At 41.0% G+C, this 25095-nt stretch overlaps 1 protein-coding gene across 1 annotated transcript in view; it reads right to left on the minus strand.

Annotated features, from left to right (window-relative positions):
- Positions 1–25095, minus strand: part of BBS9 (Bardet-Biedl syndrome 9) — a 377930-nt gene that overhangs the window by 294545 nt on the left and 58290 nt on the right. The window contains exons 7-9 of the mRNA XM_081970652.1: positions 20597–20678; positions 18937–19117; positions 6610–6739 (exon numbers count right to left, since the gene is read on the minus strand). Of these exons, the coding sequence (XP_081826778.1) occupies positions 6610–6739; positions 18937–19117; positions 20597–20678 (393 nt within the window). The remainder of the gene's footprint in view (positions 1–6609; positions 6740–18936; positions 19118–20596; positions 20679–25095) is intronic.

A 25095-nucleotide genomic window follows, 5' to 3' on the forward strand; every position in this document is an offset into this window, starting at 1 on the left:
TATCTTACACATATTGATTGTAGCTAGAATTGTATTTGCGAAACAATGGAAAAATGATGAAACACCATCAGAAGAGAGTGTAATTAATAAAATATTAGAATACCCAGAAATGAACAGATTAATGCTCATAAATAAGGATAAAGAAGAAACTGAATATCTATTGATGTGGGAGGTATTTTATCGATGGTTAGACAATAGAAACAGAAGTTAGAAAGGAGGATATATAAAAAAAGACGAAATGTTAATGTGGAGAGAATTTGACGATGAAGCTATTACATATTATTGTAATTGTATTTGTCACTGTGTTAATTGGTTTGTTAGATGTGCTGAGATTTACTGCGCAGGTCACAGTTCTTATCTGCAAATGATTTAGTGTGCATGCTCCTTCACATTCCTTCTTAACTTTCTCTTCTGATCTTCTGTTCGCCTGCTGAAGGATGCAGGCACATAGCTTTGCCAAGATGTAATTAATTCAGTTAGCAAGTTTTGTATTTTTATTTTCTTTTATATTAAAAATGTTTTTATTAGATCTTGCTTTGGGTTTATTTTTGCTTATTTCAAAAGTATGCTACAAGGGATGCCATGATTCACACCTCCTTAATTCAGGGCGGAATTCACACCCTAACAGATGGTAACAGATCATGGTCGATTTATGGCTTTTTCCTTGTTAGTTACTTCCAAGAAATAAGCATAATAGGCTAATTAGACAGGATGATTTATATCGACTGAGGAATGAGTAAATCAGTCTTCTAACATGCTCCCCGCCCCCCAAAAAAAGAAACAAAAAGATTTCTCTTCAAGACATTCAGATATTTTCACCCTCTCCGAAGAAGAGAAGGAAAGTATTTTACAAAGATTTACAACCCTTGAAGCCCCGCTTGCTCCAGCAACTGGACTGGGTGAAGATCCTACTGTGGGAGAAAGATCTCAACAAGATGGGACTGCTCCAGGAGATGCCAATCTACAACCAAGGTTAGTAGAGTATCTTTCTGATTATGCATGCTCCCGAAATCTTACAGATTTTGAAACGCTGGGTGCAAGGCCAAAGCTCTTGCCGCCGCAGCAAATTCACTCCCACACACAAGGAGATATGTATGATTCTCTCCACACCTCTGAGCAAGATATGAAAAGCTATCGTAATCAAATAGAATTCTTTGAAAATAAGCTATTTCAAGCCAAAGGGGCTTATTCCATGCTCAAGTCAGAGAAGAGAGATTCCCATGCTTTTCAAATTTCTGAAAACGCCATCTTGCCTTCTGCTCCAAAGCCTAAGACACCCCTCATGGAGGATATTGGGTCAGGCAAATCAGAACAGAGAGATGTGCACATGCCACAATTGCAACGTGATCTCTTTTGTTCTCCAATTGCACACACCACACAAGCAGAAATATTACAGCCAAAAGATGTAACCACAGCACCATCTCCTGGCAGAAATAATTTACTAAAAAGGGCTGACATGCAAGTCAGAATTCAAGAGCAATTCAAATCAATGCAGCAAACTCTTTCACACATGTCATTAGATTACTCAGATATTCAGGCTGCAACGTACCAAGTGCCTCCGAAGGCCCAATTTTCAGCACCCCCTGGTGGTGCACGTGCCTTCCCAGATGGAGCACAACAATACTTAATGCAGCAAAGGCAGATACCTTCCTTCCAAGCACACCATGTTAATTTTGCTGCCCAAGCATCAGCTCCAGCTTTAACACAACCACCACAGGTTAGATTACAGCAAACCCAGGTGCAACAGCAGCAAGCTTTTCAAATGAACATCCCTCAACAAACATTTTTTTCTCCTCCATAGACTAGTGAGTCAAAATTGAAAATCTCAGGGCAAAATTATAAAGCCTGGGTCAGTGAGATTTCAATTTTGCTTCGCAGAGAAGGTACCCATTGTATGGTGTTTAATCCTCCTGCCCAGCCATGGACTCCTGCAATAAGAGACTTAGACACTATGGCTTGCACAACATTATTAATGTTCATGGAAACTGAACTGCAGTTTTTTCGCCTGATGCAACAGCCCAACAAATTTGGGCCCATTTGGAAGATTGCTACAGGCCCATATCAATTGAATCTTCATGTTTGCTCATGTCTGTGTTCCATGGTTCGAAATTGAAACCTGGTGAACAAATTGGTGGACATTTGACCAAACTGAAAGGAATGAGAAAAGAATTGAGAGAAAGAGGCCATTTTATTGATGATGTTCAAATGATCAGCATTATCATTAACTCATTGAATTATGAATGGAAAGATGCCATTGCAAAGATTAACCATGTGCCTATTGCTCAACGCACAGTAGAAAATGTTTGCAGACTTTTAATTGAAGAAGGATCACTTATGTTAGCCACACCGCATTTACAAGGGCCATCAGCATCAAAAACTACAGCTAGACGTCCCTTCTGAGGAAGAGTCTACCCTCCAAGGGTGCCAAGATGCTACATCTGTAACCGTATGGGACATGACACCCGGGATTGTCCCCAACGAATTCCAGCTCCCGTCACATACCAGCCCAGAGGAACAGACTCCAGAGGTAGAGGTAGAGGCAGAAGACAAGGTCATCGTGGTCCAAGGCATGATCCGCAAGCTCCACTCGCCACATTGGCCTTAACCAACGATCCACAACTGATCGAGTACAACAGGTAGCTTTTGTGGACTTTGGACAGTGGCGCAGCTTTACACGTTACCTACAGAAAGGAACTTTTCACAGAGATGCACGAGCCTGAACCTGATCTTCGGGAATTATATTCCTTCTCCAACCACCCTTGTAAGGTCATGGGAAAAGGAACTGTTTACGTTGAAGAGCTCGATACACACATCCCTGATGTTTATTACATACCTTCAGCAACCAGTAATTTGCTTAGTCAAAGTCATTTGTCTAGAGTGTTTAAAGTTCCAGATTCACCACCTCGAGAAAGCAAGTTACATAGTTAAAGATGGAGATATTGTTGCTGAAACCATGCTAATTGGTGGTGTTTATTACTTAAATCCAAAGCCTAAACCGCAAGCACAGGCAAGTATGCAAACTCCAAAAAGGGAGAACACAGGTCCAGAGAGAGTTGCTCCAGTGAGAGATCCTGTTGCTACTCCAAAGGCTCCTAAAGCCAACAAACAGAAAATAAGGAAGCAGGTTGCTCAGAGCAAGCCTGAGGCTCCTCATGAAACTGTTAATTTTGAAAATTCACTAACTGGTAAACCTTTGCATTCCAGGTGTATCCACAAGTGGCATAGAAGATTGGGGCACGCCAGTTTCCGTGTTCTTAGAAAAATGCCAGAGTTCGCAAAAGGTTTGGATCTAAAGGGGTGTAAGGTGTTTTTGGATTGTGCAGTTTGCAGGAAAGCCAAATCCAAAGCAGCATCCATTCCCAAACACGCTACACGCCTGTCAACACACATTTTTGATTTGGTACACACTGACATAGTAGGTCCTTTTCCACCAACAATTGGTGGTAGAAAGTATTTTCTAACAATTGTTGATAATCATTCTAGATATGGATTTGTATATCCTATAAGAGAGAAATCTGAGACCTTTCAGATCTTTAAAGACTTTGCAGCACTTGTTTCTACCCAATATCAAGTTCGCATCGCCAGAATCCAAAGTGACCGTGGTGCAGAATTCATGTCTCAGAGTTTCCAGGACTGGATGCGTACGAATGGAATTCTTCATCAGACATCCGCTCCATACACACCGGCTCATAACGGAGTCGCAGAATGAAGACAAGGGGTTCTACAAACCATGATGCGTTGTCTCCTAGAATACACTTCCTTCTGATACATTCACACAAATCAAGCAGCTTCCTGATTCAGAGCAAGAGAAATGGTATGAAGCAATGCAGGATGAAATGGACAGTTAAAAGAAACTTAATGTATTTACACCTGCAAAACCTCCAGCAAACAAAAAAGTCATTGGAACTCGATGGGTCTACAGAATCAAGAAGAAACCGAATGGTGAGTCATTGTACAAAGCCAGATTTGTAGCCCAGGGTTTCACTCAACGTTATCCTGAGGACTACACAAACACCTACTCACCAACAGTCAGAACTGAGATTGTAAAAATTGCTTTAACCACTGCAACTATTCTTGGTTTAGAAGTTTTCCAGTTTGATGTGGACACGGCTTATCTACATGCTGACCTAGATGAAGAGATCTACGTGAGAGGACCTCCAGGATTCTGACAGCAAGAAGGGGATACCTGGTTCCTGAACAAAAGTCTTTATGGTCTGAAACAGTCAGGTTTAATGCGGTACTTATGTCTTACTGACAAACTAAATTCAATGGACTTTATTAAGTCTGAAACTGATGAATGCGTGTTCACAAAAAGATCTAACAATGCATATGAGAGAATTCTTGTTTATGTTGATGATATTGTTTATATTGGTCCAAATAAGAAAATGAGTGAGATTTTTGCTAAAAGTTTGCAGAGATACTTCACATTGAAACCTTTAGGTCATATTAGCACTTATTTAGGTGTTCAGATTGACAAAACACAGAAGGGGTTTAGTCTTTCACAACTTAACACATGAACCAAGTCCTGAGTTCGAAGATCAAACACTTTATCGTTCAGTCATTGGGTCACTATTGTTCATTAGTAGTTGGACCAGACCCAACATTGCACTTAGTGTTAATCTCTTATCACGACACGTAGGCAAAACTATTTCATTGGACATGCGTTAAGAAGTTATTGAAATACTTGAAACACACTAAACACATGAAGTTATTGCTAGAACCAACACATAGTGATTATGCAGAATTATGTTGTTATGCAGATTCTGATTGGGCAAGTGATAAGAAATCACGCAAAAGTACTTCAGGTTACATGATGTTCCTGAATTGATGTCCTGTTTACTGGGAAGTGAGAAAACAGAATTTTGTTTCTTGTTCATCTACTGAAGCTGAATATGCTTGTGTTTCAGATGCATGTAATTCTCTAACGTGGTTTGATGCTTTGATCACAGATATCTGGACACGTCCGATTTGACCAATCACTGTGATGGAAGATAATGAATCGGTGGTTTATATTTCTGAGTCACATTTCATAGGTTCTAGGTCCAGACATATTGACATTCGTTATCAAAACACAAAGCAATTAGTTAAACAAGATTGTGTTAAATTGCAATATGTATCTACACATGATCAAATTGCTGACATGCTCAACAAACCGCTTCCAGCAGCTCAACACGAGTATCTGCGAAAGAAGATGTGCCTTATTTGATGTTTTGATGACATCAGCCCAACTAGCAAAAGAAGGGGTGTCACTGTGATAATTGGTTTGCTAGCTGTGCTGAGATTTACTGCGCAGGTCACAGTTCTTATCTGCAAATGATTTAGTGCGCATGCTCCTTCATATTCCTTCTTAACTTTCTCTTCTGATCTTCTATTCGCCTGCCGAAGGATGCAGGCACATAGCTTTGCCAAAATGTAATTAATTCAGTTAGCAAGTTTTGGATTTTTATTTTCTTTTATATTAAAAATATTTTTATTAGATCTTGCTTCGGGTTTATTTTCGCTTATTTCAAAAGTATGCTACAAGGGATGCCAAGATTCACACCTCCTTAATTCAGGGCGGAATTCACACCCTAACAGTATTGATATATAATTATATTATGAATAGTATTATGATGAATAGTACAACAAATATATGGATTTTGATTGTTTAAACCCAGATATCAAACTGTTTGGTGGAAATGGAATATAAATAAAAGAAATAAAACTTGGGGGGGGGAGGACCATTATAAAAAATAGACAACTCACAATGAATTCACAGTAGGGAAAAAAAGAAGTCAAGTGATCGATATAACTATACATTGTTCCTTAATTAGATATTTTAAGTTAATATTTTTCAACCAAGAATATACTTTTTCAAAGTTCTTCCATCCATGCTGTACTTTAAATAAAACTGTAAATACATAAAACCAAATGTAGACTATATTCAGTACATCAAAAACTAGATAACAATTACTTTTCCATGATGATAATAAAATGAATCTATTCTAAAAGAGTGTTATATGAGTGTGGGCACTGAAATGCTCAGCTAGATAACTAATAAAAAACATATTTTCCAAAACATGCAGCAATATTTGGTCAACAATGTAGGTTAACACTAAGGTGTTGGAGTGATTGGAGACATATATGTTCAACTCCATCCTCAGCTATGGAAGCTCATATGGGCTCATTACTTTAAATCCTAACAGCCTCCAGAATTATTGCTATATGAAAATTATCAGAAAAAGGAATGGAATATGTAGCACTTTTAACTCCTTGAAAATAGAATAGAATAAAATAAAATATAACAAAATAGAATAGAATAGAACAAAAAGATGTTATGGTTATAGTATTATTCACAACACTAAAACATACATTGTAATAAAATCGATTCAATAAATTAATTAAACTGAAAGAAATTCAGTTATACATTAATTATGCATGAGATGTATAATTCAAATCGTAGCAAATTTATTATGGTATAAGCTTTCTCTATTATAATTCATTTAAACAAGGCGCACAGCTGACAACAACAAGCCAATCAAGGACAATTAAATTAAAGTCAAATTTTATTCTAGGAAATACACATACTGACACACAATTCTAAACTAAAATTATGCTAAGACTACTTACAGTAATTTCCCCAGTCGTGCTGACACAGGAATATGAGGAAGCTGAGTTGCCCATTTTAGAGTCATGTCTTGATAAATATGTAAGATGCTGTTGTGATTTCCAATCAGTGTATTTATGGCAGTCCCAGACACTATAACATATATAAGGAGTTTGGGAAAGATGTTATGTTCATATTCGTCTTCACTATTTTTCTTCTTTTAAGAAACATTCTTATAGGTTACACTAATATATGTGAAATAAATGTATAAATAAGGATACTTCCTAGAAATGTCAAGACTATATTTTTGCAAGTAAGAATCAAATTTTGTGAGGCTATTGTACTCTCAAATAATAAACTAAAAAGAAATAGTAAAATATGTCTGTAACAAAACATTTGGAGCAATGAGATATGGTATAATTTTTGTAATAAAAAAGTATAATTTCTCAGCTTCGATATAACAATTTAAACCCCCCCCCCATTTATCCATTTATACAGAATAGATAAAATATATTACTAAAAGAAATGTAGAATAGAATAAACAAATACAACCCCACCTTATTTATAATAACCCTTTAAAGATGGTCCGCTTGGGTTCACTGGTTGGCATCGCAGTAATACGGATATGGGATAGTGGAACTCCATGGAGCTTCACAAAATCCAGCTGATACCTATCTGCCAGAAGACCCTATGAAGCCAAAGCTACCCTTAGGGGATGGTGAAGAAAGGAGGGAAACTTTGTAGATCACAAGGAAATCTAAATTTGATCCCAAAAAACCCTCCAGATTGGCAGCAGAGACAACGGTCATTTTGGCAAGAGTGAAGCTCTGACAACCAGGACAAGAAGATTATGAACTGAAGCAGTTTGTGGAAATAAGATTGAAACTGGATGAGAGTAGTTTCAATTTCTATACTAGAGACTTAAACCCAAATGAAAGCATTAAAAAAAAGATTCTCCAAAACTAAGAAGTGTCTATTAAATACATGGATAAAAAATATGCCCAAAAATGAAACAAACATTTGATTCTGAAGCTTTAAAAAATGGAAAGCATGGACTGGAACTGTACTATGTAAAATGACTTAAATTGTGAATAACAGTGTTTGATTATTGGAAGAAATTGTAAAAAGAAATCTCCACCCCCCATTCTTTTATGACAGCTGTTTAATGTTGGAATCTTGAGTCCTTTCACCTACTGGTGAAAGAATATATTATACTAGAACACACTGGGAAATGATCTTGACAATGAGTGATAATATAAGAAAAATAAAGAGAATAAAGAAAATAATGAAAGGCAAACAACACCTGGAAGGCCTTTTTATTTTGGTTCCATGTTTACTGGTGTTCTAGCAGCTTGGAAGTGCTGAACGAGTCTTTTGAAGATGTCTAAGGCAAGGTGGATTACAAACTAACAAGAAGCATCTTTGAAATTCAACATTTGACTCTGCGTTAAAGACATTTGGGGAAATTTGGTGGGCCAATTTGGATTATTTAAGACTATTTGATAGAACACTCTGTGAGGTGAAAAGGAAAGAAGAAAAATTAAACAATACTTTAAAATTTGGGAAATTTAGAGGGTATAAAGTGGAAACCTCCAAGCCTATAAATTTAGAGAATTTTGAGGAATAATTTCAGGACTATTAAACATTGGTGTTTCTGGTGTTTTGGGGCAATTGGGATATTGGAATCGGTGGAATACTGAATTACTATTAACTCATTAAATGAGTATAATATGTTTCAACTGGAGAAAACTGACATGGTTTATAAAGGAATATTATTGATGTTTCAATGAATTCGGGAAGATATGACAAGGAATCATGGGGAGATGATGGAATTGATGTAGGATAAATGTTTAAAGATGTGAGACTAAAAAAAGAAAAAAAACCAGCAAATGATAATAAAAGATGAACAAAAAATTTAGAAAATAGAGGAGAAATCAGAAGGAGCTGAGAAAATAATAGAAGAGATAAAGCCAAAAATTACACAAACGGAGAAAGATATGGAAGAGATAGCAATAACACTTAAAACGGAACAGACAGATTACACTCTAAGACCTCAAATTATAGAAGAGAATAAATAGAAAGTTCTCTTAAAATGATGAAAGAATCATGGATGGATACTCTAGAGATTCAACAACAAGAGATAAATGTTGTGGCTGATGAAATATTAAGGTTAAATAAATGTGATGTAAGGAGCTACAAGATCCCAAGGGAGCAACGTAAAAGATTTACCAAAAAATCAATGAGTTGAAATTCTAACAAGGGCAAGAGATGATGGAAAGGTATAGAATACTACCTAACAGGGTGGCTATTTTATTAAGAGGTAGAAAAAAGAAGTTGGAAATTAAGAAAACAGAATTATTCATACTGATATAGAATAGAATACATCATAACTACTATGTGATACACAAATATTGGAAGTTGAAAGATTATGATTATGTCTATCTAAAAAAATATTACTATTATTATTACTGTGTGTAAAACATATTGACCCATATGAAACTTTGTTCACCAAGCACCTATAGATGTTAAAGAAAAAACTATAAATAAAATTATTTTTAAAAATTGCCTGCTTAACTATTCCATTTTAACACTTTACTTAATTGTTATAGATGACCAGGAATTTTGTACATGCAAATAAATAATAAAGGCAGGATGGATAAGGTAGGATAGGGTAAGATAGAATAGGATGGGATGGGGTGGGGTAGAGATGATATAGGATAAGAGATAGAGATAGAATGAAGTATAAGTAGGGAAACAAATTCAGCCATCCTTTTTCCTTTTGGCTGTTATTTATGCTACTCAAAGAGAAAAGAATTCCTCCATTACCCTTTTGGAGCCACAAAGCAATGGAAGAAGGGCTGACATACTATCTTATACTACTTACTTTGTGCTTATCATGGAAATGCAAACAACTAATATTTAACCAGAGTAGCTCAACCATTTTCCCAGAAAAAGAAATTCCAGAGTTTACATTCCATTCCTCTGAACAGAGATGTTAATTTGGTTCATAAATGTTAAATTTAGAATGACATCACTGAATCTATTTTAAGAACATGATGTTCCTATGTAGACATCCATCCAAATAAAATAACAGCAAGGTCAATTATTATAGTTCAAAGTTAACACATTTTATGAATGAATTTACAGAATATTTATATGTACTCAGAAAGCACTGAAGTTGAGAGGCGGGGTGACATCGCAATGGTACGACATGTGATCTTGAAGCTCCAAGATCACTGTCGATGTCTCTGCCGTTGGACAGTCCTTTTGGACCTAAACCGTCGCAGAGACGGTGATAGAGAAGGGCACATCCTGCTGATCTCAGGGACATCTCAAAGTCCTTGGTAGATCCAGGAGAAGCCCTTTTTTCCGGCGACAGAGATGCAGCCATTAAAGCTGCTGAAAGTTGGGACAGTTCCAGAATGGAAGGAAAGCTGGAGAGAAAGTGTGTCGAATTGGTGAGATAATTTTTGTTATTAAAGAAAACATACGAAAAGATCAAAAGTAAAGTTAAAATTATCAGATAAAACTTTGTTAAATTGGCAAACAACATTAAATAAATTTGTTTGGAAGGAGAAAAAACCGAGAGTAAAGATGAAGATTATGCAAGATACTCGTGAAAGAGGCGGCCTTAAGACTCCCAAACCTTCGATTGTACTATGAAGCTGCGGTACTAACGCATGTAGCAGATTGGTTTGGGAAAACAAAAATGGATTTGCTGAATATAGAAGGCCATGATCTTGTTCTGGGATGGCATGCATATCTTTTTTATGAAGATAGGGTGGATAAAGTGTTTAACAATCATGTTCTCCGAAGTGCCTTGGTGAGAATATGGAAGAAGCACCGGCCCAATTGGGATTATAAAATACCGCTTTGGTTGGATCTTGCAGACACCATGGGGATTATGAATATTAAGTCACTCGGGGGTTGTTTATATAAAGATGTGCTTATTGCTGATGGGGACGAATGGAAGTTAAAAACTTTGGAACAACTCTTGGAAGAAGGAATTATTTTAAATTGGTTACATTACATACAGCTACAGAAGAGATGGGAAGAAGATCGTAGGGTCGGTTTTATGGATAAAGAAGTGGAACTGATCAAGCAGATAAAAGAGACTGGCCCAAAACAAGTTAAAAGAATATATAATGTACTGTTAGAAAGAGATTCAGAAAGTGAACTGGTTAAGGATTGTATGATTAAATGGGCTCAGAATTTTGGTGAAGTGGTCATGTTGGAAACGTGGGAAAAAATATGGGTTCAGAATGTTAAATTTACACAGTCACAGAATTTAAGGGAGAACTTTTATAAAATGTTTTACAGATGGTATTTAGATCCTAAAAAATTATCATGCATGTACCCAAATGTTCAACCAAAATGTTGGAGATGCGGGTGCCTAGATGCTACCTTTTTTCATGTATGGTGGACTTGCAACAAGGTTAAAGCTTTTTGGATAAAAATATGGTGGGTTATGCAAAATGTATATAAGAAAAGAATACAATTTACTCCGCAAATGTTTTTATTGGGTATAACTAAGGACTTTACTAAAGGGGAAACAAAATTGGTCTTGTATATGGTCACAGCAGCTAGGTTGCTGATCGCGCAACATTGGAAAAAAGATTTTTTACCGACAATTGATCAATGGATTCAGAAGGTGGTGGGGTTCGCCGAAATGGCAAAAATTTCAGCTTTCTTAAAAGCTCAGAAGCAGGAGAATTATACACAGGAATGGGTAAAATGGATTGATTACATACAGAATAAATACCAGACTAGGACGTATTATGTAGCCTTTAGGTAAGAATGTTTAGACTGATAGATGATTAGAGTAAATAATACATGGGATGCTTGGAATTGTTAGAGTGGTGTATAGCGGAAGTCAGGGGGGGGGTTGAGTGGGAAGTGGGGGTGGGTTAGGGTGGAGGGTGGGGTAATATATATGCATAATTAATTAAACTAGAAGATGGGATTAATGAAATATTGTTATTTTAGGAGAAATTTATATTAGGATTTATATATGTTTAATTAACTTAGAAGATGGGATTAATGGGCTATTGTTACTTTAAGAGAAACTTATATTATGTTTGTTGGGAGGTGAGGGGGTACAATATGTGAATGAGTAATCTATTTTAAGACGGGGGAGGGGAGGGGGTAAAGTATTTAGTATAATATTTGAATGAGAATTTTTTGGGGGTTGGGGGGAGGGGAGGGGGCATAGTATCTGTATGAGATTTACATTGTATGGTGGGGAGGTTAAAAGGGGGAAAATTTGTTTGTATAAAACTTTTTCAATAAAAAAAAAAGTAAAGTTAAAATTGAAGACAGAAGAGGTCAAGTGGCGAGATTAAGCCTGGGTCAAACTTAGTGTGTTATTTTTCTTTAATCCTTTTATTGCTGGAATTTTTACAAACATCTCTTATTTTTAAACTGATTTTTTTTCTTCTATTTTTCTTTTTTTAATATTTATTGTTTAAGACTTTCTTTTTCTTTTTTCTATTGCATTTTTTTATTCTTTTTTTCCTTAAGTTTGGAATATAAAGAGGGAAGTAAAAGTAGAGGAAAAGAAGTAACACGTCACTTAGAGGCTTGGAAACATTGTTTTTCTTTTCTTTCTTTGATCATTTGATAATCTTATGCAAAGTAAGAGCTGGTGCTGCATTTCAAGGACTCTAAGCTTGTTTAATGAAAATGATAGCAGGATGAGCACCGATTGTTTATACAGGTGCTCCTCCGGGGTACTATCAGTAGCTGGACTGGAGTGAAAAGAAAGCTTGGAGTTGAAAGAAAGAAGATTGCAGTGAACTTGTTTGGAAAATAAAAGCGCCTTGGATTCTATATAGTGGCAGTGTTTACTATCTGGAGGAAAAGATCAATACAGATGATGTTGCAGCACAAAAGAGAAAAGGAAGTGACATTGCAGATGATTATGCAAGAAATTCAAAAAATACAAGAACAGAGAACATTGAAAAGAGGAACAAAGAACAGGAAAAACAGATGAAAACATTGAGAATATCCACCAAAGGATGATGAAATATGAGGACAGATTTCAAAATTGAAGAAAAAAATGAACAGAGAAGAAAATTGGAGATATTGACAGCAGTTTGAGTGTGGTTGAAAAAGAGTGGAATATTGGAATAGGAGATCAACAGATCAGAATTTTACCTCAGATTCCAGAATATAGAAGAAGGGAGAAAATTTGGCAGAAGTAATGATAGAAATTCTGACAGAAGCATCGGTGATAACCAAAGAGTCGTTGATGGAAGGAACAGACGAGGGGTTTCAAGTCTTTACAAGATATGCAGGGAAAAACAAGTTGCCAAGAGAAGTCCATATAAGATCTACCAAGAAAGCAATTAGAGTATAAATACTACAAATGACAAGAGATAAAAGATTGCACTACTATTGGATGGATACAGGATGATGTAATGAAATGCTATAATAAAAATCTATTTAAATTTAGAATATTACGCATAAAATGAAGTAATAATAGTTATAGTCAAATAGATTCTACTTCCAGTTTCGGAGGACGACGGACATGTCGTCCGCCGTTCGCCGTCCTGGTGGGCTCCCCCTGATCTAGGGGGGAGCACAGGGTGCCTTGTAGGGGCGTCCTGCCAAAGGGGCTGCTTGCTGGAGCCCCCTGGAGCGGCGGCGGCCACAGGGGGCTGCCAGCATTGCCCTAGGTGCCGGGAGGTGTAGGGGGTGCGCGCGCGCGCCTTTGTCCTGAGGAGATCGGAAGAAACGTTACACGTGAAGGCAACAGCTGAAATGCGGTGAGAGGGGAGTTCCCCCGGGGTCTTTTTTTTTCTTCTGAACAAATAAGTAAATAAGGATTAGCAGCTTTCCTACGATTCTTCAATCTTGGAAAAGTGTTAAGATTGGAGAGGGGTTTCCCCCCCCCCCGCCTCTTGGAAAAGCGGCTTTACACAATCCCACTCTCGGAGGAGAGAGAGAGAATTGGAAAAAAACTCTTTTGATATTCACTTCTTTCAAGCAATGGGACAATGACTTTTTAGAACAATTGCGAAAGAAAGAATGTGAGCTGACTTTATAAACTATGCATGGAAACTTTTTGATCCTCTGGGGGGGCTGAGCCAAAATGGCGTTTCTTCCCCCTTTTCTACTGCCTTTACAAATGAACTGTCTCTTTTGAAAAATTTTCTGGGTTGGAATTATTATACCCCAGTGAATTCTAGAGGCATCTCTTTGTATAATCTTCCTTGGACTGGAAAAAATTGATCTCAACTGGCATGGAGCTGTATTGAAAGATTAATATCCCACATTGGAATTTGCCTGCCGGTGGATCTCGCCTGCCAGTGCGTTTCTATGGTCGCCATCTTTTTGTCTAGACTTATATTTTCTCGGAGTTTCGTAATGCCTGCTAAGAAGCCCCTCCCCCCTAAACTGGCTTCGACCCCAACATCTTCTGTCTCAAGCCCTGTTCCCCAACAAACACAATTATCCTCCTTTTTACAACCTAAAGCTTCTGAGGGGGAACAGCAGTCTCAAGAAATGTTTCAACAAATGTTCCAAACGATTATAAAGGGACAGGACGAAATTAAAAAGCAGCTGGCAGACTTAAATGAACAACTCAGAGAAAACCAACAACAAACTTCGCAAAATAGACAGAAGATAGATGTCCTGGAGGAAAGTGCTGTGGGGATGAGAGAAGAGGTGAAGGCACTACAAAAAAGAAAATGTTGGAATTGAAAACTACATGGAAAAAATGGAATTTGAAAGGATGTCTTTCTTTCTTAGATTTCAAAATATACCTGAAACGGAGGGTGAAGATTTGAGGGAGACTATGATAACAATGTTAGCAGACTATATTAAAAGAGATAAACAACAGCTAGGGTGGGATATTGACCTGACATATAGAATTAATTCAGCATATGCTAGAACACACAACGCTCCAAGGGAAGTTCATGTTAAATTTTTTAGAAAGACTAAAAGAGATGAGATTCTAAGGGTTCAAAGGGGGGAAGATATAAGGATAAAGAAATAACCATTTTAAAACAGATACCAAAGAAAGTAAGAGATAAGAGGAAGAAATTTTCCTCTTTAGCTAAAACATTGTATGAAAAAAATATCTGGTTTAGATGGCTAATACCAGAATCAAAATGTTGATTTTCTGGGAGGGTGGTAGAGTGAGAATTAATACAGTGGTGGAGGCGGAAGCCTTCATGGAAAAACATAAGACTCTTCTAGACGGAACAAGAGACAGTACGCAAGATATGGAAGGGGGACGGGCCATGGCTCTGCCAGCAGACAGGGGAGAGGAGGCAGCAATGAGGCTCAGGTCACAGAAGTGAATTAAAATTACATTGCAATTGTTGATATAATGAAAGGGTTAGAAGTGATATAAAGCAAATGATTGAAGATGTTAAAGAATTTAAGGTAAACTTTAACTGCTAATATGTATGTAATAATGATACTTTGATATATACAAAAATAAGAGAGAGATGTAGGATCCTGGGGGAGCACCATCTTCCGTATGATATAGCTGTCAAAATTTTTCTCCATACTTATGTACCCTTTCCCCCAAAATATTTGTAAAAACCAATAAAATATTTTTTCAAAAAAAAAATAGCTATAGTCAAATAAATGATTAACAATGATAATAATGTATAAGTATATACTAGATTGATAATATGAGATTTTATATAAATTGTAAGTGTGGACTATGGACAGGATGCACAAAAGTTTTGTAACCAAAGATAAACAATTTTATACGGAATATAATTTTAATTTTAATTTTATTACATTTATAGACCGCCCCCTCTCCTCAAAGGGACTCGGGGCGGTGTACAGACCACAAATAAAACAATATACAAAACTTAAATATTTTTAAATACCCATAAAACAGATTAAGTGATAGGCTGTACAGTATAGTTAAAAATTAAAACAACATAAAAATTCTACCCCTAAAAATTTAAAATACGGCTAGAGGGACACAAAAACTACAGTTAGGCCAGGCCAGCTAAGTTGAACAGGTGGTTCTTAAGTTTCTTACGGAAGGAGCGGAGATCGGTCGTTATTCTAATATCGGGGGGGAGGTCATTCCAGAGGGTCAGGCCCATCACAGAGAAGGCCCTACTCCTGGGCGTCGCCCGCTGGCACTGCCTAGTGGATGGCACCCGGAGGAGTCCCTCCCTGTGAGAGCGAATCGGCCGCAGGGATGTATGGGGCAGGATGCAATCCCGCAGGTAGCTAGGTCCTGTGCCATGGAGCGCTTTAAAGATGATAGTCAACACCTTGAAACGCACCCGAAAAGCCACAGGTAGCCAGTGCAGCCCGCGCAGGAGAGGTGTTACATGGGAGTATCTAGTACCTCCCATAACTGCCCGCGCGGCCGCGTTCTGGACCAACTGCAGCCTTCGGGCGCATCTCAAGGGAGGCCCCATATAGAGAGCATTGCAATAGTCCAGTCGGGACGTCACTAGCGCATGGGTGACTGTGTGCAGGGCGCTCCGGTCCAATAGGGGGCGCAATTGGCGCACCAGGCGAACCTGCTGGAACGTCCCCCTTGCCACGGCCATCACATGGTCATCCACTGACAGCCGGGCATCCAGGAGGATGCCCAAATTGCGTGCCCGCTCCACAGGGGCCAGCTGTTCGCCCCCGATGGCCAGTGATGGAACCCACTGGTTGAACCGGGGCACCGGTAACCACAGCCACTCCGTCTTGGAGGGGTTGAGTTTGAGTCTGTTACTGCCCATCCAGACCCGTATGGCCTCCAGGCACCGGGACATCATTTCGACGGCCTCGTTGGGGTGGTTCGGGGTAGATATGTACAGCTGAGTATCGTCAGTGTACAGATGGTACTCGACCCCAAAACCATGAATGATCTCACCAAGCGGCTTCATATATGTGTTGAACAGGAGAGGCGAGAGGACCGACCCCTGCGGCACCCCACAAGTGAGCGGCCTCAGGGTCGACCTCTGCCCCCCCGTCAGCACACATTGCGCTCGGCCAGAGAGGTAGGAGAACCACCGCAAAACAGTACCCCTCACCCTCAACGCCTCTAGACGGCGCAATAGGATACCATGGTCGATGGTATCAAAAGCAGCCGAAAGATCTAATAGGACCAGGATGGAGGAGCAACCCCCATCTCTGGCCCTCCAGAGATCATCCACCAACGCGACCAAAGCCGTCTCCATGCTGTGGCCGGACCGGAAACCAGACTGGCACGGGTCTAGATAATCCAGTTCATCCAAGTGGCGTGGGAACTGTTGTGCCACTACACTCTCTACAACCTTCGCCAAAAAGCAAAGGTTGGAGACAGGACGGTAGTTAGCTAATATAGCTGGATCCAGGGAAGGCTTCTTGAGTAGGGGCCTCACCACCGCCTCTTTTAAGACGGCTGGCAAGAACCCCTCTCTCAAGGAGGCGTTGACTAACTCCTGGAGCCAGCCTCGTGTGACCTCCCAGGATGCCAGTACAAGCCAGGAGGGACCTGGGTCCAGTAAACATGTGGTGGCTCGCAGTCTCCCACGCAATTTGTCCATATCTTCGGCAGCAACAAAGTCAAACTCCTCCCAGGATGGTCCCTCAAGACTTGCCTCTGGCGTCCCTCCTAGACCACTGCAGGGGACCCACTCGCTGCGGATCTGAGCGATTTTGTCCTGCAGATATTCCCCAAATTCCTCTGCTCTACCCTGCAAGGGGGCTTCCCGCGGCCTCTGTAAAAGGAGGGAGCGGGTCACCCGGAACAGGGCGGCAGGGCGGTTGTCTGCGGACTCAATAAGAGTGGCACAATATCGACGCTTGGCCACTCTTAATGCCACAAGGTAGGTCCGTAAATAGGCTCTTACCTGTGTTCGGTCAGATTCAGAGCGTGGAGATCTCCATCTGCTCTCTAGGCGTCTCTTGTGGCGCTTCATCACCCTCAGCTCCTCAATAAACCAAGGGGCCTGGGTGGATCGCTGTCGCAGGAGAGGCCGCAAAGGCGCAACCCGGTCTAAGGCCCCGGCAGCCGCACTGTTCCATGCGGCCACCAGGTCCTCCATCCGGGAGCGGGTCAGGACTACAGGAAGTGGCCCAAGCTCCGTCTGGAACCTATCAGGTTCCATCAGGCGCCTGGGGCGGAACCATCTAGGACATTCCGGTTCCGCCTCCCAGCGATGGGGGGTAGCGCCCAGGAAGTCGAGCCGGAGAAGTGAGTGATCTGACCATGACAGGGGTGTAATAGCTAATTCCCCTACTCCCAGATCACTTCTCCACTGGTCAGAGACAAAAATAAGGTCCAGGGTGTGGCCTCCCTCATGTGTAATATAAAGATGTATTATTAGTGGATGGTTTTAGGATGAGGTAATGAAATTCCATAATATAAATTTATTCCAAATTTAGAATATCCCACATAAAAGAAAGTAACAATAGTTATAGTCAAATAAATGTTTAACAATGAGAATAATTGTATACATATATATCAGATTGATAATATGAGATTCTACCGTGTTTCCCCGAAAATATGACCTGTCTTGAAACTAAAGCCTTGCCACATATTTCGGGTGGGCAAAAATATTAGCCCCCTCATGAAAATAATCCCCCTGGACAATCTCCCCCTCCAGCCAGGCAGAGCACCACTCGCCGACGTAGCGGTATCCCAAAGGCACCAAGCCGCGGGAACGAGGTAGGAGGCAAAGACGCTCGTGTTGCTTGGTGCTTTTGAGGTACCGCTAGGTCTGTCAGCGGCGCTGTGCCCAGCTGAAGTGGGGGGTTGCTGGGCAGCTGCTCCCTTGCGACCGGGCTCCCGAAGAGCCGGGCACAGTCTCAGGATCGAATGGCTGGCTGTGTTGCGCTGTCGCAGCAGCAACACAGCAGCCATGAGGTGACCACGCTCGTGAGCAGCCACCCGGCAACCCCCCTTTCCAGCCAGTCACAGCGCTGCTGACCGACCTAGCAGTATCCGGAAGGACCAACCAACGCGAGCCGAAATCTGCTCTATGGTTGTGGGCTGCAGAGCATACAACCATAGAGCGTACTCCCAGAGCGGTATCTGTCCTCCGTTGCGGCTTCCAAAGCATATTTCCAAGGCCATATTTTGTGGGTCAAAAAAATATAAGACCCTGTCATATTTTTGGGGAAACACGGTATATAAATTGTAAATGAGGAAGCACAAAAATTTTGTAACCAATCAACACACTGTATGTAACTGGAAGATGGTTTTATTTTTTATGTTTGTCTGTGTTTGTTTGTTTAAAAATAAAACAAACATAAAAAAGAAAGCACTGAAGGTTAAAGGTATTGTTACAGACAAATAATTTTTACAATTGTATAATCTTGATTGACATGCTAGAATTAGAACTTGTAAAACTGCTTTACAACAATGCTTATCATTGCTTTTATTCACAAACCTGAGTATGGAAGAAAGCAACTTGGGCTGTGGTCAAGCTTTTTAATGAACCGAATTTGTCCATTATCCTTAAAGCAAAAAAAATTTCTCTCCCCAAGAACAAATATGCTGGAAACGAGCTGAGTAAATGAAACAACACATATGTCCAGGGCTTGCTCCCCAATGTTTGAAATCCAGTCCACCTTAAACAGATGAAGAGACAAGATACATCTCTGTGGAGCATATGTTAACAGCAGTCTTAAATTCAACATGAGATAAATACCTCATAGCAAAGCCATAAATGGCATACACTAATTTCATTGTAATTCATTGTTTAAGAAAAGGAATAAGCTTCATAAACCAGAAAATTGGTTTCACATCATTAAGTAAATGAAAGAGTAATCTCTCGTTTCAATCAAATAAGCCCTGCTCTCAAAATAAAAAAGAATGTGGTAAAACACATGCCAGGATGAGATTAAATTGTACAAAAGACACCCACCTTGTACATATAACATGAAATAAAACTTTTCCTTACTTTTTCCATAGTATTCAACATTTTAACAGGTCCTTTTAAAATTATGTCAACTCTAAAAATGTAGCCCCTTGTTTTCTCCTACTAATATGGAGGATTTCTTTTTAGGAAAACCAGTATAAACCCCATGATGGAATTAAAGATTGTGACTATATAAATTAAGTTATAGTACAATCCTATATAGATCTGTGTACAAAAAAACTTTATTAAACTCAGTGAGATTTATTCCCAAGAAAGGATTAGAGTTAAAGTTAGGCTATGTACTGTAGTTAGGTATAGTTGTAAGCAATAGCACTGATTATTTATAAATTAAGAGGCAATAAGCTACTTGCAACTCTCCAGTTTGGTACATTGCACAACACTACAAATACTTCCTGCACTCCAATTCTGCACTACAAAAAGTTGGCAGTAAAACAATTATTATTGGTGCTATATTTGCATTTTTGTTGAAATTAAAAGCAGGTTAAAATGTGTGAATTTTGTGTGTGTAGGTACATGTATATGTATATATCTGTGTGTGTTATATTTTATATTTTTAATGTATTTTATATATTTATAAATTATATACATGTTTATAAAATTATATACACATATAAAGTTTTTAATTTTATATAAATACACACACACACATTGCAGCCATAAGCAGATCATCATGTAACTGATTCTATTTTATGATCTTTTCTGTGGCACTTGTTCAGTGAATGCAAAAGTCATTAAATGAATTCACTGTTTGCTATGGGCCAGGTTTGCAGTAAACTGGAAATAAGCTCCTGTTTTCAACAATACCATCATAAATTGTGATAATGTGACCTTGGGATACTGCAAAAGGTTTTGAAATAGGAGCCAGTTGCAGAACCAGGTGGGAGAGAAGCCAACAGAATCTTGGAACCGGGTTGTAAATAACTTTGGGGGTCTGTCGTAACTTTGAATACTGATAAGCAACCAGTAGTGAGTTGAAGACTACCTGTATATACTGTATATTGAATCTTTGTTATCTTAAGATAGTGGTTTTGCATTAACTCCTGTAAAAGTAAAATCAGTTCAAAATCAGAAAAATTGGTTCTTCTCTTCATACAACATTCATTCCCCTCCTACTCTCATGGTTATTTTTTAAGTTAAGTAATATACTGATCTGTATAGCTAAATTTACCACAAGTTTTTTTCTGGATCCAATTTTTTGTTGCTCAGTTTCTTGCGTTTCAGCATCTTTTGCTAATGCAAGTACTTGATACCTGTAGTTTAAACAAAAAATAAATAAATAAATATGCAGATCTTGGTGTATTTGGGTCTTTTGCCGTGTAAGATTGAGAGTATCTTGGTGATATTTCAATGAGGTCCCACTCGCCATCTTCAGGCTGGTGCCTGATGTTATACTAGAATGTATACAAAAAGAACACTACATAATATTGTTTCCCTTGTTTGTATCTGCAAATTACAAACTAAATTGTAGCCAAAGAATATCTGTCTAAAGACAAGTACCTCTAGGAGTTCTGTAAATGCACTGATGAACATTGGAATAATTATAATGAAGCAACCAATACTGTATGGAATTTGTGTGTTATCTTCAAATGACTAATTAATAGATCTTTTCACAAATAAATAGAAGGTTGCCTAGAAGAAACTGCAAGTGAACACAGCTCAACTAAAAGATATTTGGTCATTCTATGTCAAGTTGTCTGATTTCAGAAAAGTGCCTAGCTTGACCATCACAGATTTCGATGAAATTTGGTGTGAACATGCACATACATCCCCAATGAACATTGGTAAATTGTTACATGTGCCGATGCAATACCTGCGGAGATATAGTCATTTGTATGAAACACACAAACCATACCGCAGCCTTCCACAGAATGACCCTGATGAGACATAATATTCCTGGCAATATTTGGTTGAGAGAAACAAAACGTGGCCATCTTGTATAACTTGATGTGCTCTATTAAACAAAATAATTTTTAAAAACTCCTGAGTGATCTCCATCTAGATAAGATGGAGCAAAGTTGGCCAAAAATTATTGCACTCGAAAAAGGTTAAAGTTTGGCTTTTTATATCTCTCAACAAAATATTGCCAGAGATATTACGTATGAAAGTTGTTGAAGCCTCAGGGTCATACTGTAGAAAGCTGCAGTATTGGGAGGGGGGGGGTCACATAAATGACTATATCTTACATTAATATAATGCCTCTTAATGTAACTCAGAGAATGGGGCGTTGGTTCTTACCTGATACGCCCCTTCTCCGGGCAGGTGGAGACAGTGGTCATGCATGGGTTAACTCAGTCAGTAATCAATAGAACTGAGTCTACCAAAGTGATGTCATCGCCTCTGTGGAGCATGCTCCCGCTTTTCGTGACGAAGGAGATAAGTAGACTGCTGTGCTGTGAACAATCGCTCTCCGTTTGATGACTACACAACATGCTCCCAGATCCTCCCTGCGAGGTAGGCCAGAACCCTAAGGGTGGGGATGACCGCTGTCTCCACCTGCCCGGAGAAGGGACGTATCAGGTAAGAACCAACGCCCCATTCTCCCAAGTTGGTGGAGACAGCGGTCATGCATCGGACGTACCAAAGCTGGCGTGTCCCCGGGAGGGCGTGAGACTGGCCTAGGAGCTGGAAGAAGGAAGAACATGTTGAAGGACGCGCCGTCCAAAGGTAGCATCTGCCACTGCATATCGATCCACCTTGTAATGTCTAATGAAGGAATTAGGGGTGGACCAAGTAGCTGCCTTGCAGATTTCTTCCACTGAGGCCTACCGTGCCCACGCCGCCGACGTGGCCACGCTTCGTGTGGAGTGAGCCGTAATGTTAGGCGGAGGAGTGAGATGATGAGTGATGTAGGCTTGAGCAATGGCTGACCTAATCCACGGGCCAATTGTGGAAGGGGAAGCTTTCAGCCCTTTGTTGGTAGGATGGAAGAATACAAAGAGGGCTTCGGTGTGCCTGAAGGTCGCCGTCATGGCTATGTAGATCTTAAAAGCCCGCCTGACATCCAGCCTGTGCCATTTGTGCTCCAGCCTGTGAGATGGGGCAGGGCAGAAATTTGGGAGAGTAATATCTAGGGAGTGATGGAATGATCAATTGACTTTCGGGACAAAGGTGGGATCGATGTGGAGTACCACTTGGTCCGTGTGGAATACACATACGTCAGAACGGATGGAAAGGGCCGCCAGTTCTGAAACCCTCCGTGCAGAGGTTATGGCCACCAGAAAGACTGTCTTAAGTGTGAGGTGATGTAAGGTTGCTGACCTGAAAGGTTCGAAGGGCGGGTCGGTAAGGAAGTCCAGGGCCTTGGTCAGATCCCAGGAGGGAAACGATGAACGACCGGAGGGCAGAGATTGGGTGCCTCTTTAATGAATCTGCGGATGTGAGGGTGCAGAGAGATGGTCTCGTCCCGGTGAAGTGATAGAACAGAAGAGAGAGCCGACACCTGTCGTCGTAAGGTGTTCGGTGAAAGTCCCTTATTAAGGCCTTATTGTAAAAAATCGAGAAGTGGGGCCACTGAAGCCTTTAGGGGGTCTATCCCTCGGGCGTGGCACCAAGCCACGAAGGTCTGCCAAGTAGATTCATAAATTCTATTTGTAGCCGGGCGGCAGGATGCCCGAATGGTATTGATTACAGTACCCGCTCAGCCTCCAAGCGGTTAGGCGTAGCCAGTGCAGATCGGGGTGGTGGAAGGAACCCTGGTGGAGGAGGGACGGAATCATTGGTAGAGGCCACTGAGGCTCCACAGACAGATTGATTAGGTCTGCATACCATGGGTGGCGTGGCTAATTGGGAGCAATCAGGATGAGCTCGGCCTCTTCCTCTATCACCTTCCGAATTACCCTCTGAATCAGGGGGAAGGGAGGGAATGCGTACAGGAGACCGCGAGGCCACCTGCACCATAGGGTGTCTGACCCTTCCACACCTGGTGTCATGTAGCGAGTCAGGTACCTGGACAGCTGGTGGTTGGATGCAGCTGCGAAGAGATCCAGGGTTGGAGTCCCGTACCTCGACGACCGCCGGGTCGATCGTTGCACAGCTTAGCCAGTCGGCTGTGGTGTTGTCCGACCCTGAGATGTGCTCGGTTCAAAGGGAAAGAAGGTTGGCTTCCGCCCAAGTCCCTAGGTTGAATGCACACTCCATGAGAGACACAGCTCTTGTCCCCCCCCTGGCGATTGACATGCGCCTTGGCCGTTGTGTTGTCTGTTTGGATCAGCACGTGGGTGTTGTGAAGGGAGTTGTGGAAATGGAGGAGGGCCAGATGGATGGCCTTTAACTCTAGCCAATTCATACTGTGGGAAGGTCGGAATTGGTCCAAAGTCCCTGGGCGACCTGATGTTCCAGGTGCGCTCCCCAACCCGTTAAGACTTGCGTCCGTCGTGACCACGAGACACAGGGGTTCCTTGAAGAGAGATCCCTGAGCTATGGCCGGAGATACCCACCAGTCCAGAGAGCGCAGAACCTCTGGTGTCAGGGTGACTTTCACTAGAGAACAGCTACTGTTGGTCTTCTGGAAGGGCAGAAGAAACCACTGGAGGCAGTGTCTGTAAAGCCGTGCCCAAGGGACGATGGAGAAGCAGGAGACCATCTTCCCCAGCAATTGAGACAGCTGGAGAAGAGGGACCCTTTGCCGCCTTCGTACCTCCCTGGCTAAATTCCGTGAGACTGTCCTGGCGGTCCTGAGAGAGGAAGACTTTCCCCTGAGAGGAGTCTATGAGGGCTCCAGGTGCACCAGGCGAAATGTGGGGGGTGAAGTGACTTTTCTCCCGGTTTATGAAGAATCCCACATCTTGGAACACCTGAAGGGTGTCCTGGAGGTCCCTGAGGGCGAGACCTGGACAACAAGAGGATGTCGTCTAGGTAGCAGAATATCCGAATGGGCAGAGCCCGCGGATGGGCGGCTACCACTGAAAGCATCTTCGTGAAGACCCTCGGGGCTGAGGACAGCCCAAAGGGAAGGGCCCGATATTGGAAGTGGTGACCTGCATAAACGAAGCGGAGGAACCGTCTGTGCCGCCTGTGAATGGGGACGTGGAGGTAAGGCTCCATGAGGTCCACTGATGTTAGGAGATTGTTTTTGCGAACACTCTCCAGAATTGACAGGAGAGAGTGCATTTTGAATCTCCTGTACCTGATGAATTGATTTAGAAATTTTAGATCGAGGATGGCCCTCCAGTCCCCCGAAGACTTCGGCACGATAAAGAGACGAGAGTAAAAACCCCGCCCTTCCTGGCCTGGAGGCACAGGTTGAATGGCCCGAATGTGGAGCAGAGGGAGAACGGCCTGCTCTACCAGGAGCCTTTTTTTAGGGTCCCTGGAGGCTGGGCACGTGAAAAAGTGGTTCGGAGGGCTGGATCGCAAATCCAGGAGAAGGCAAAATCTGATAGTGGACCTGACACACGCGTCGTTGGTGATGTCGTCCCAACAATCTATGAAGGCAGCTAGACGTCTCCCTATGGGGAGATCTTCCAGGCAGTCACTTCTGCCTCTTAAAGGAACGATTGGAATTGTCCCTGAAGGGCTTCCTGGGCTGGAACCTCTGGTTGTTCCTCCCTGATCTATTGGAGAAGGAGGGGGTCTGTCTAGGAGGGGCCTGTCATTGTGGATGGGAGGAGGAAGCACCCCGTCCTGTCCTCGAAAGGGTTGTCTGCGATAAAAGGATTGGCTCTGACC

This window comes from Natrix helvetica (assembly GCF_964273705.1).
Source record: "Natrix helvetica genome assembly, chromosome: Z".
In the NCBI taxonomy this organism is placed as follows: Eukaryota; Metazoa; Chordata; class Lepidosauria; order Squamata; family Natricidae; genus Natrix; species Natrix helvetica.